The following is a 13062-nucleotide window of genomic DNA, read 5'->3' on the forward strand; positions in this document are numbered from 1 at the left end:
CCTTTATAATAAGCTAAAGAATATAGTATAGCTTATTTTATTATAACTAGTTTTATTTAAAAAAAAAAGCCGGTTAGTTAATTAAACCCGTATTATTTATAATAACTAAGGTATTAATAATAAAAAGCGAGGCCGTTTATTTAAAAATAAGAATAAGTTAATATTAACTAAGCTTATAAAAAAAATAAGTTAGTTAAATTAAAACTAAATATTAAGCTTATTTTAATAATAAATAAAGAGCTAATTTAGCGTTTTTAATAAAAAGAGGATAATAAAGAATTATATAAATAAATAACTAATATAGCTTAGTATTTAAAAAAATAGAACTAATAAAAAATAGTTTATAATAATAATAAATTATTATAATTACGTTAAAAGAGGTAGTTAAATAAACGTTATTATAATTTACTTTTTATATTTTTTAAATATATAATAAAAAAAAGCCTTATTTATTTAAAATTTATAAAAGCTTAGATTATTAACTTATTTAAAATTTATAAATCTTAAATAAGTAATATAATAGTTCTAAATAAGTACGTAAGTTATAATAGTATTCTTATTTTTAAAAATTCTAAACTAGAGCTTAGGTTAGAGAGAATAATAAAAATAGTTATATTAATATAATTATTTTTACTACTTTTATAAGGAAGTACTATTTTTTTAAACTAATTAAAAAGTAAAATAATAACGCTTATATAAGAGCGACGCCCGTATATTAATTTATAATACTTATATATTAATTCTTATTATATAAACGGGATTATTTATAATTCTTTTTATATTAAATCCTTTTTTTTAAAATTTAAGGAGCTATTCTTTTATATTAACTAAGAGTTTTTACTTAATATGTTTTTTAAAAAAGTTAAGTATATTTTTTATAATAGGGTCCGTTTTACCCTTTTTTATTATATTTTTATAAATTTAAGAAAGTATAGTAAAGTATTTAATACTATTCTTTTTAAAAATATAAAATTAATAAATAAGTATTTCCTTTTTTTTTTTTTTACTAAGGTTTTAATAAGAAATAAAGTAATATTATACTTAGATTGCTTACTATTTTTAAGTTATTTTAAGTACTATCTTATTTATTCTTTATTATTTCAATAAATGAAATAGTTATTATTATAATAAACTATTTATAAAAGTTATTTATAAAGGACTTTTTTATTTATAATATTAGCTCGTTTTTTTAAAATAAGTTAGTATTAAATACGTTTAGGTTATTAATAATTTCTAATTATATATCTTATTTTATTATAATTATAGTATTTAAAGTCCTTTTTTTAACGAGGTTTTTTATATTTAGTAATATTAAGATTTATAGGTCCTCTATATTATTTATAGGACGTATTTTATTATTATTAATTTCTTAAGTTATTTTAATAATTACTTAGTAATTTATTATAGTTTTAGTATTTTTAATTAAATTAAATTTAAAAGCGCTGTATTTCTCCCTTTTTTTACGTCGTTTATATAATTAAGTATTAATTTTAATAATAAGCTTAATATAATATAAAAAATCCATTAATATTTTTACTTTACTAAGTTCGTCCTTAACTTTATTTTTTAATCCTTAATAAAATAAGAAAATATAGGTTTTTTTAATAAAATCGAATTATATTATAAGTTTTTTAAACTTAGTAATATAGTATAAAATAAACTTAGTTTATTAAAAATTAGCTAGGTCTCTTTTAGTTTATCGTTTTTTATTAAGGTTTTAAAATAAAGATTTAAAAGTATTTTAAAATCTTATTATATTAATAAAAATATTTACGGTTTTTTTTTTATAATATAGTAAATAACCGTTATTATTAAGGATTTTCTTTTTAAAAAAGTTCGAACTACTCTAGGGCTTATTTTTTAAAAACAAGTTATTATGTAAATATTTCGTTTAATTTTATTAAAAAATTAGTAATATAAAACGTTTAATAAGTTTTAATCTAAATTAAAAATCCTTTAAAATGTTTAGTAGTTCTATTAAAGATAATAAGTATATTAAACTTAAGTTTTTTTTATTTATTTATAAGAGTTTTAATAATACTAATAATAGCTTAGAGAGTTCTAATTTTTTATTTTAAATCGTTTACTTTTCTTTTTTTAATTCCTAAGTTAATTATAGCTTCGTTAATTATATTTTAAAAAGTAATAATATATTTATTATTTTTAATTAAAATTACAACTATCTAAGTAGAGTTATTATTAAAAAGCTTTGCGAGTCTTTTATTTTACTTATTATTTTATTTAATAATACGTCGTATTTTTTTATAATTTACTTTTTTGAAAATTATATTATTATTAAAGTTATAAATAACGTTAAGTATTTTATTATCCTCGGCCTTAGTTAGTTTATTAATTAAGTTAATAAGTTTTTTAGAGTTAAATAAAAAAGTACTTAAAGTTTTAAAAAATATCGTCGTTTTTTATTATTATCTAGTAAGTTTTATAAAGTTAACTTATTAAATAAGAGTAATTAAAATATTATAACTAGCTAATTATAATAAGTATATTAATAAAAACTAAGGCTACGAGTACTAAGTAAATAGTATTATAATTATAAATAGCTTCTCTAAAATTATATTTATAAATTATAAAATAAATAAAGCTTTAGTAATTAATTATAACCTTATTAAAAGGGGTTTTTAATAAGAATAACTAAAGATAATCATAAGATTTAATACTAAGTTAATTATTAAAAAAGTTATAAAAAGTCTATTTTTAAACCTAGCTTAAGTTTATATTATATATAAGTCCGCTTATAAATATATTTTTTATTAATAATTACTTTTATTTATTAAGTAATTACTTAATAAATACTAATAAGCGATTACCTAAAGTAATTATAATAATTACTTTATTACGTAATTACTACTTTTTATTTATATATAACTTATTTATAATTCTTTTATTTTATAAAAGTTATTTTATATTCTTATATTTTTATATATATAATATACTATAGCTATTATAAGTTTATAGGGCGGGTCTTAGTTTTAGTTATATATATTAAGTTATAATAATTATCATTAAAATTTAAAAAGAGAATAAGTAGCTATTATATTATTATTTAAACCTTAAGTACAATCAATATAATTATAGCCCTAGTTTTAAAGCTTTTATATACTTTTTATTTATTTTTATATTCTGTTTTTATTAACTACTCGGGCAGTTCTTAATATTAACTATATAATATTAATATATAATATTAGTAAATATTTATACTATTTTAGTAAACTTTATATACTTTTTATATTATAAACTTATTAAAGTAGTTAAGGATATTATTAAAATTATAAGTTAATAAGTTAGGATTTAGGCTCGTAATATACGTATTATTATTTAAAAATAGTTTTAAAATCTTTATTTACTTAGTAAAATATTTATAACGCTAAGGCTTATATAAATTAAGAGAAACTAGCTAAATAATTATTAATTATAATATTAATTAACTATTAATAATAATAATATAATAAGACTATATATATATATATATATATATTATGTATTATAATAATAAATTTATATATTATTATATAATATTAATATTTTAATTATAAATAACTAGTAAATTAAATTAAATATATAATTATATAATAAGCTTATAATTTATTAAAATAAGTTAATAATTTATTATTTTATTATTTATTAATTAATTTATATTTATAAATATTATAGAAATTAGAAAGATAGAAATATTTAAAAAGTATTTAAGACATATTAAGGAAAAATTTAAAACATATTAAAGAAATATTTAGGAAATCTTTTAGAGACTTTTTAGAAATTTTTAAGAAATTTTTAAAAAACTTTTAGGAAATTTTTTAGGAAACTTTTAGGAAATATTTATGAGTAATATATTATTTACTTAGTATTTATAGCCTTAACCTCTATTTATATATTTATTATAAATATTTATTCATAATACTATAGTATTTTTAATTTATATAGTACTATTTTAAAGAAGTAAATAAAATACTTCTATTTTAATAAACTCTTTATTTATAAACTTCCCTAGACTAATTATTCCCTATTATCCCTTAACTTTTAATTATACTTTTTATTTATTTATATCCTTAATAAAAATCTAAGTAAAAATAGCGGGGTTTATTTAAGAATTCGTTTTATTATTATTAGAATTATTAGCGGGAATAGGCTAAACCGGCTTATTTTTAACTACTTTACTATTCTAGCTTATTTATTTAGAGGTTTTAAAATTTTTTAAAAATAATTAATATTAAGTATAACGATATATAAGTATTAATAAAGTAACGTATTAAAAATATTTTCGTTTAGTACGAGTTTAGAATAATAATACTTATAAAATACTAAGTAAATCGGCTCGTATATATCGGGGGGAGGGTAAGTTATAAAATCCGGTTAAAAAGAGTATTAATTAAAAAATAAGTTATATTTATTATAATTAATAACGTCTTATAATTTATAAACTTTATAACTCTCTTCGGGGCCGAGCTTAATATTTATTTTTATTCAAGTAACGTCCTATTAAAAATAATTAGTTTTATAAATTAGAAATATTTTAGAAATATTTCTATTTATAATAGTATCTTTTTTAAAAGAAATAGTAAATAACGCCTTATTATTTATAATAGCCTTAGGCTTTTAAGAGGTATTTAGGGGCGTATTCTAGCCCTTTATAAATAATATTATTTTAGTATAATATTTTATAAAAAACTATTAATAAAGCTAAAAATATTAATATAAAATAAGAAGTAACTTATAAGTAACCTCGAGGTTAATAATAATAAAGAGGGATCCCTTATAAAAAATCGTAAAATTAATATAATAACCCTTTTTAAAGTACTTCTTAAGTATACTAAGAAACGACTAATAATAACTATTAAAATAAAAGCTATTAACCTCTAAATAATAGTAATAAAGTTCTCTTAGTAATAAGATTACTTAACCTTATTATTATAAAAATAAGTAAATAAATTACGTATTTAATTATAATAATAAAGATAAAACTTATATTATTAGTTTTAAATATAAGGAGATTCTTAAGCTAGCCCCTTTTATTATTAATATAAAACTTAAAGCTATTACTATTATAATAATAAAAAGGTATTATAAAATTAATTTAAAAATATTTCTAATTAATTATTAATAAATTTTAAATATAATAATAAGTTTTATAATAAAAATTTCTAATCAAAGTCGTAATAAAGGGTAGAAATTTAAAAAAAAAGGATATAAAAGTTTAAAAAAAAGAACGCGACTTAATTAGAATAAAAAAAAAGTATAAGTCGGAATTATTTTTTATAGAGCGGACTTTAATTAAGTAATAGTACCCTAATTGGCTATAATTTATTTCTAAAATATTTCTAGCCTAAGTACCCTAAAAAAAAAAACGAAGTCTAATTAGTTAAATTTAGCTAGGATTTATTAATATCTAAGTACTTATTATTATATATAGGACTCTTACCTTAACTAGGGGGGGTTATTATTAGTTTATATATAGACTCGACATCAGTGTCATTGCTGCTGGGTGGCAGGGGAGCTCCCGGCTCATGCTGGCACCGAGGGGGCTTGATGTCATTTCATCTTCTCCATGTGCATGGAGAGCACGAACCGCCTTGCTGTCTAACTTATTTCTACCGTCTCTTGCGCACTCTGATGTGCCCCTCAGACTCTGGCACGATTCGTGCGCTTGTGCTCATACCAGAACCAAAGTGTGTCGTCTGCCCTGGCAGACAGGCTGAGGATGAACGTGCAGTGAATGTTGCGAGCCTAGTGAAGTTGGAAACAACGCTCGATGGGTATTCGCACAACTCACAAGTACACTTACTTCGTACCGGTACTCCCAGCCCTCGACCTGGCCTGCTTCTGAGCATTTGCGCAAACAAGATAGTAGCCGGGTTGATCGAGACCCTGGCTTTGGCGTCTTGGGGCTAGCTCCCGGGGGCCCGCGTCCCGGTTCAAAGTGACAGAACTGGGGCAGAGCTGGGAGGAGCTGAGAGATGGCGCGGGGTGGCACCGTGGGAATGAGCCCATGGGCACAGAGCGAGATATGGGCTGTTCCGACTTCTTTTTGTTTCTGTGCCACTTGTTTCGGTGTCCCTGACGACTAGACTGGTCGAGACTTGGAGCGTCCTATGTTGGCACGCAAATCAGGAACCAGCACGAGGTTGGTGTCTCAGAGACGAAGTGTCGTTCAACAACAGATGTTCTATTCCTGGGAACTAGCCTCTAGGTATTGCAGATTTGCGGGCACCGGGGAAAGGTTTCTGCAGGCATGGGGCGCTGCAATCTGCACGCTGCTTGAGCTTCTGTGGTGAACGGATACCTGGTACCATCCTGCAAGTCGTCAATATTTTCTGATCTGCGGAGCCTATGTCTCGACATCTACGGCTTAGCATTGATAATGTCTGCCGTATCAGGTGGCTAGAAATACCCATCTCTCGCCCACCCGTCACGTTCATCAATCAGACCCAAGCCTATTTTAGCCGCCAAGCTTGTCCTGGTTCGTCGCAGCAAGCAGAGTGTAGAGAAGGGGGCCTGCAAGTCCGCAGGTCCGCAGTGATTCCGTGGGATACAAGGATGATTATGCAGCGGGTTTATCCCCCCTCTAACCCCATCTCCAGAGTCCAGGGTTCAAGGACATGCAAACCACTGCAAGCCTGCAAGGACTACAAGCGAGGTATTGCTAACCATTACCCAATGATCTAATGGCCTTGCAAGACGCCTCAAAGATGTCTGGTGTTGCGCTCTGGTCTGAGAGAATCTATTAAAGCAATAAGATGGGCACATGGATGTCGAGCCCTCGTCCATAACAATGACATGCCGCTAACATGGCCACATGCCAGGACAGTTGGAGAGATCACGCTTTCTAAGCTGACAGCTGAGTCGTCATCCTGGACAACTCCACCGGAGGCAATTTGCTTCCCTTGATTGTCCCACGTGGGAGGGGCCAGATACCGCTCCCGACACTATGGCCTCAATCTCCTCTCTCCGTCTCGATCTACACTGCACCTTTCCCATGTGCCTCAAAGGGAGGCAATGATGGCCAGGAATAATTAGCCCCTATCCCGGCAGATGCTGATTTAGCCCCCAAAAGAACGTGCACAATAGACTCCAGGGACGAGAAACCCAAGACACCAAGGTCTAGATCAACAACACCGGAGTGAACGAGATTGTTCATTCTCGACATAATCTCACAGGAACAGGTCTCCAAAGCCAAGCACGTAAGCACATAGACAACCAAACGTGCTGCGTATTGTCTGCAACCGAGTCTGACAACACACCCTACAGTCTCAATAGTCAGTCAAATCAACCATATTATTAGCCTTTCCACCCCGTTAGCCCGCATCTGTTAAACACACTTTACAATCCCTCCCCAGGACGCTAGGCGCCTCCGGGCTAGGGAAAAAATGCGACAAGCAGTCAGTCGAAAGCTTCGTGGTAGCACTTACCGGCTTGCACGGCAAGGTCCTTGGTTCTTCCCAGCTTAAGCCAAGCATCAAGTTTGGGCGAAACGCAAGATGACTCCACGCAATTCCCTCCCCTCCCCTCCCCCCGTCCAACGTTCGCGCGCGGTGATCAAGCCAAAGGAGCCTCACAAACGGTGACAGAAACTTCAGAACCCTTCACAATCGACCTCAATTGGGGCCTAAGCCTTGGCAACCATGGGCTTCGATTAGATGGCATCGGAACGGAATGCCGCTTTCTGGACTTGGCTTGGCTCATGCGCCAGCCGCGCCTTTCCTCTTCAGCCTTTGCTAATGACAGTATCCCCGAGTTGCCCCCTTGCCTTGCGGCTTGGCAACCTTAGACATAGGCATTGCTGCGAGCATTCAGGAAGGGATGCGTCGCACCGTCGCCAAATCTTTCTTCTTGGCAGGCAGACAACGGCATCTCTATCGCCGCTCCGGGCCCTTCTCACTCTAGGACTACTGCGTCAATGAGGCGAGGTATCGCCATCACGAGTGGGCATTTGAGGCTTGGCGCGCGCCCTCAGCCATCAGCCATCGAGATTGCCAAATGTCCCATTTTTTGCCCCTAGAACGTCCCAAGTTTGATTTGGAAAGATGTTCACGCCTCAGGGTTTCACGGGCTCGGGCTGTAACGTGGTTGTTGACTCGCAGAGAAACAGATTAGGAAACATGTGCCTATGCTATACAAAAGAAGCTACTGGAACTTCTTCTTGCGCATCAGACATGCAATGTAAACTTTCGGGCGGAACCCGAGTGTCGCGTAGTTCATCCTTCATAGTCCCATCCGAAGAGAGTCGAATCGCTGGGCAGACTCAAGGTCATCGTCAAGGTTTAGGGCAGAGATATTACCATGGCGAGAAGGTCCAGCCCCATCCTTTCCACATGATCGTACCATAACGACACCTCTCTGCTTCCTTTTTCTCTGATTATCAACAAGCCACAGAGAGGCTCTACGAATCGGTACCGTGGCCTGCCCTACGAGCTGAACCACCACTCCTCCTCCAACCCAACCCCAGATTTTAGGGCTCTCTGTTGGAAACCGTCCCTGCAGGGGGGGGGGGGGGGGGCTTTTCAAAGAGACCGAACCGGATGAGAAGCCATACCCCTCCACGCCCTCTAACCTTTCCCTCCCTGGGTGTTCTAACTATGGTGAGCTCAGTCAAACTTGGCTCTAGCAACTCCCTGCCGCTGGCGGAACGTTTCTGGGAGCATCCCGGGGCCCTTGGCAAGCCCTCGAAACTCAAGCCGCCTCGCTGGCGGGGCCGCATTTCTCGTCCGTCAAAGCTGGTAGCTCACAGACTCAAAGTCCACACTTTTTACTCACAGAAAAATCAAGGTTCAGCCAGACCCCGGGTCTGGCCGCGGATCATCTCCCCTCCTGCTTCTTTGGATATCATGCTCTTGGCTGTGTCGGACAGCTCGGACGCCCGCTGTCGTCTTGGAGCGGGGGACCCTGCCTTCTTTTCTTCCCCTGCCCCTCCACGAATACCTATCTCGTCGTTCTTCAGACTCCATTGTCACTCGGCCCTCGGGGCGGCCCCCGACCATTGATAAATGACAGTAACGTTAACGGCTTCCCTCAACGTGGTCAATTATCCAAACCTCGGAAGAGGCTGCGGACGGTTCGTGATCATAAGCGAAGACAGATTGCAGTCCTAGCCTCATGGATATCCAAGCTACCCTGGCGAATCAGAGATGCTACCGCTGGACAGCCCTGACGACATAGCGTAGCAGTCTGGATAATTCGCATCGTAATATCCCAAGGGGGCTGGGCTGTGATAATGCTCTCGACCTGGCCATGAGATTCAGATCATTGAGATGCGGTGATAATTATTTCCGTACAACTTGTTCAGTATGGACTAATCTGAGTCGTCGCTGGACTAATCTGGCCCGTAACCACAACGTGACCACGGCTCCCAGACTTGGCATGAGGGGACACCTCTCTTTTTGTCCTCTGTCAAACCTCAGTTGACTCGAGTCGACTCAGAGACGTTTCGTTCGTACCTCTTCAAAAAACGAGCTGGCAAATCACAGCCGTTGGTGTCACAAGATTTCCAACACTAGCGAGTCAAGAAGCTCACAAAGGGCCATGCTTTCCCCCAAGAGAAGAGGGATCGATGATCGTGTTTCCGTAGCCCGTGGGTAGGTGGTTGGTCGAACGCCTAGACACCATGCTGGCGCCGGACGACAGGTCGCCCGTCGTATCCTCTCCCACGTTATCCGTAAAGCAAAGGCAGACGTCGTATTCTCTCTCTGTTTCCTCGGCAGGGAAAAGAACACGACCTGTGCTTCCAATGGGGAAGCCTGACTTGGGAAGTTCAGGCTTTGGCGAGTGCTCACAACGATCAACCCAACCTCCTTGTGGAAACCCATACCTCAAGCAGAAAATGCCGTGACCTCCATAAGTCCCGTCCATAACGTCGTACGCCCGTTCCCCATCCCGAATCACCCCGCGAAAGTGAAGCTCGGGCTATCACCCGGCCGGTGATGCTGTGGGAGCCCGGTATCCCTCCGCGTCTACCTTCCCGCAGTTCCCGGTTGTGGATCTTTTTTGGTTCTTCTTCGTCCGCGGCTGTCTCGTCTCTGTCTACGATCCCGCTGCCGAGTGCCCAATCCCGATTCGCAGTGTCCTCTTCTCGATCTTTGCCCCCCTGATTATCGATCAAAGAGGAGAATCCGAGCGTCTACGCAGGAGACAACGTAAGACAGGAGGGGTCCTGGCCATGATCCGTTGCCGAGAAGTTTCCGATCTGTCAAAACCTCTCCCCGTGATGAAGGGTGGGACCCATATGCTCCGCAATGCGGGCGCAGGGCGGACTCGGTAGTTGAGATTAGATCGAACTTGAGGCTCCGTCACCGCGTGTCCGCCGATCTGGGGAACTCGACTGCGTTCCAACGGTCACGGTAATAAAGGAAAAAATCGTCTTTTTTTTTTCCCCTTGCAGAAGTAAACCCACAACCCGGTGTCTTGGGTTCGGCCCGTCTTTGATACTTTTGATGTTGGTATCTTTCGGGCGGTTCTCTGATCTCTCGATAGGCACCAGTTAGTTCAGCGGAACTCTGGAGGTTCCATCTGAAGTTCGAATGATCACTCCTGGCAGCTTCCAGGCATACTATCTTGCCCCTTGCGTTTCTTGGTGGAAACATTGCTGGCAAAATCAGTTCCAGAATGACTACCATTCTAGCCACGCTGTCAACCTCGAGGCCGACGTGATATCAAAGTCTACCGGTGCTGCCGACTGATTCCAGAAATAACATCCTCTCCGGTCTGCAATAGATTCCTATAGTACCACAGGCTGACAGCATCACGCCCTCTCTCCTTGGAATCGTTCTCGCAAAAGTTGCACATCCGGCAGCGTGGACGTCTAATTCCGTAATTCCGTAGTCTATCTCTGGCTTAACTTCCCCAGGATGACCCGGTGACGAAAGCCACCTCCGCATCGCCCGCCCTCCCCGCATCACCACCTCCAGGCTCCCCGTGCTCGCAATGACCAATTCGCGTCGGCAGTTCTTTCATTGGCCGTTTAAGCTTTCCTCGGACGCCAGTTGTGTCGCCGACGTAATTTCGAGTTGCGAGAGAGTGGTGATTTTCCAGCAGTCCTTCCAAGGTTTGGTGATGTCAGGTCTTTGGGTTTCGGAACGGGCTTGTAAGACGGATTTATGTACGAGATGGTTGATCGGGTTTGCGGTTTGCCTGGCGCAAATAACGTACATGGAGTACGAAGACAAGATATTTATGTCGTGCCATCCGTGACGTCCAACCCTGGCGTGAGTCGTTCATCAGAGGCCCAAGTCGTGATCTTGCTGCTCGAATTCGCGGTAAATTTGTAAAAGGTTGATAACGCCTAGGTATCTCGACGGTGCCTATTCTAGCTTTGTCCGTCAAAGCCCCAGCCAACTATGGACTCCCCAATAGACGCGTTAGACCCGAATGACACCAGTCACACTTACACCGAAGTTGCCGGACTCTTCTTCCGAAAGTACTGGCCGATCCTGCTCCCTCTCGCTGTGTTAGTCAACGTCTTCCGCACCCGCTACCTATCTCCGCTCCGTCGATATCCCGGGCCGTTCATCGCCTCAACGACCCGTTTGTGGAAAGTCCTATCTACCGCATCGCGACGTACACACCTCGACCACATAGCTCTCCACAGGAAATATGGCCCGGTCGTGCGTATTGCGCCGAACGAGGTCTCCATCGCCTCGCCCGAGGCAGCGCGACACGTTCTGAGCGCCGGCAAGCGGTTCTACAAGACGGCGTTCTACGGCGTCTTTCCACCACCGGAGAATCCTGACATCTTCACGGAGGTCAACGAGGACGCTCACGCGAGGAAGAAGAAGGTCGCCAACGTTCCGTATAGCATGGCGGCGATGCAGCAGCTAAGCCCCTTCATTGACGATACCGTCGACCTGCTGGTTACTAAACTCGCCGGGTTCACGTCGCGGCCTATGGAGTACAAGGCTGACAAGTATGTTGATCTCGGGGCGTGGTTGCACTACTTTGCATTTGACGTGCTTGGAGAGGTGGCTTTCTCCCGAAGCTTCGGTTTCCTGGCGGAGGGCAAAGACGTGGAGGATGCCATCGCCACTATTGACCGCTCACAGGCGTACAATGGGATTGTTGGTCAGGTTCCGTGGGTTGACTTGCTTTTGCGGCGGAACCCTTTGTGGAAGCTATTCCCAACGTTGAATACGAAGAATGCGCCCATCACTCGAATTGCCTTGAGTGAGATGGAGAGAAGACGGCCTTTTGATAAGGAGAGCGAGGGCAAGCTGAGGAATGATGACGGGAGGCAAGATCTCCTAGCGAGTTTGATCAAGGGACACTTGAAGGACACTGAGAAATTTACCGAAGGTGACGTCTTTGCTGTTGCCCACGGCGCGATGTAAGTTTGATCAACGCATGAGAGTAGCCGATGCCTTGGACTAACGAACTTATTTATAATAGCTTCGCTGGATCAGACTCGACAGCTTCGACCATGCAATCACTCTTCTGGCACATCCTTTCGGCGCCACAAATTCACACAAGAATGGTTGCTGAAATCGAAGATGCCGTCAAATCCGGGTCGATGCCTCCAACTGGCAACATCTCATGGAAAGAAGCCCAGGAGCTGCCGTACTTTCAAGCATGCCTGAAAGAGGCTATGCGCGTGCGGCCAGCAGTAGGACTCAACATCAGCCGCGTGGTTCCACCAGAAGGAGCCGAACTCGACGGCCGATTCTTCCCCGGTGGGACGCAGGTGGCTGTCAACGGCTGGGTCTTGCACCGCGATAAGCGCACTTTCGGCGAAGATGCGGATGATTATCGCCCTGAGCGGTGGCTGGTAGATGTTGAAGAAGCAAAGAAGATGGAGCGATACATGTTCCAAGTGAGTAGACCAAGCTATTCTGGCGCTATTGAAGCTAACGATGATGTCCAGTTCGGTGGTGGAAGCCATGTTTGTATCGGCCGGAACCTAGCTCTGTTAGAAATCAACAAGGTCGTGCCGCGTCTCTTCAGAGACTTCAAGTTCGAGTTGGCGCATCCTGGCCGGCCGTTGAGAGCAAGTGCTACGTTCTTTGTTGTACAAGATGGCCTGGAGGTATTGATTGAGCGACGGGAATTGGCCTAGACACCTGT

The 13062-nt window shown here is 38.0% G+C and overlaps 3 protein-coding genes across 3 annotated transcripts; 2 read left to right on the forward strand and 1 right to left on the reverse strand.

Moving 5' to 3' along the window:
* Positions 1-6973: 6973 nt before the first annotated feature.
* CLUP02_17037 (uncharacterized protein) lies at positions 6974-7476 on the reverse strand (the record flags this gene model as incomplete). The annotated part of the gene is made up of 2 exons (XM_049295952.1): positions 6974-7257; positions 7425-7476. Coding segments are annotated over 2 exons (336 nt in total), but the record flags the coding sequence as incomplete, so codon positions are not given.
* Positions 7477-8039: 563 nt separating this feature from the next.
* CLUP02_17038 (uncharacterized protein) lies at positions 8040-8996 on the forward strand (the record flags this gene model as incomplete). The annotated part of the gene is made up of 3 exons (XM_049295953.1): positions 8040-8333; positions 8389-8476; positions 8605-8996. The coding sequence occupies 3 exons, from the start codon at positions 8040-8042 to the stop codon at positions 8994-8996; spliced, it is 774 nt and encodes a 257-aa protein (XP_049153100.1).
* A 2349-nt stretch (positions 8997-11345) lies between these two features.
* On the forward strand, positions 11346-13054 carry CLUP02_17039 (benzoate 4-monooxygenase cytochrome P450; the record flags this gene model as incomplete). The annotated part of the gene is made up of 3 exons (XM_049295954.1): positions 11346-12328; positions 12391-12811; positions 12863-13054. 3 exons carry the CDS (start codon positions 11346-11348, stop codon positions 13052-13054), a joined length of 1596 nt encoding a protein of 531 aa, XP_049153101.1.
* Between the last annotated feature and the right edge of the window lie 8 nt (positions 13055-13062).

The sequence above is a fragment of the Colletotrichum lupini genome, chromosome 9, assembly GCF_023278565.1.
Source record: "Colletotrichum lupini chromosome 9, complete sequence".
Lineage (NCBI taxonomy): Eukaryota > Fungi > Ascomycota > Sordariomycetes > Glomerellales > Glomerellaceae > Colletotrichum > Colletotrichum lupini.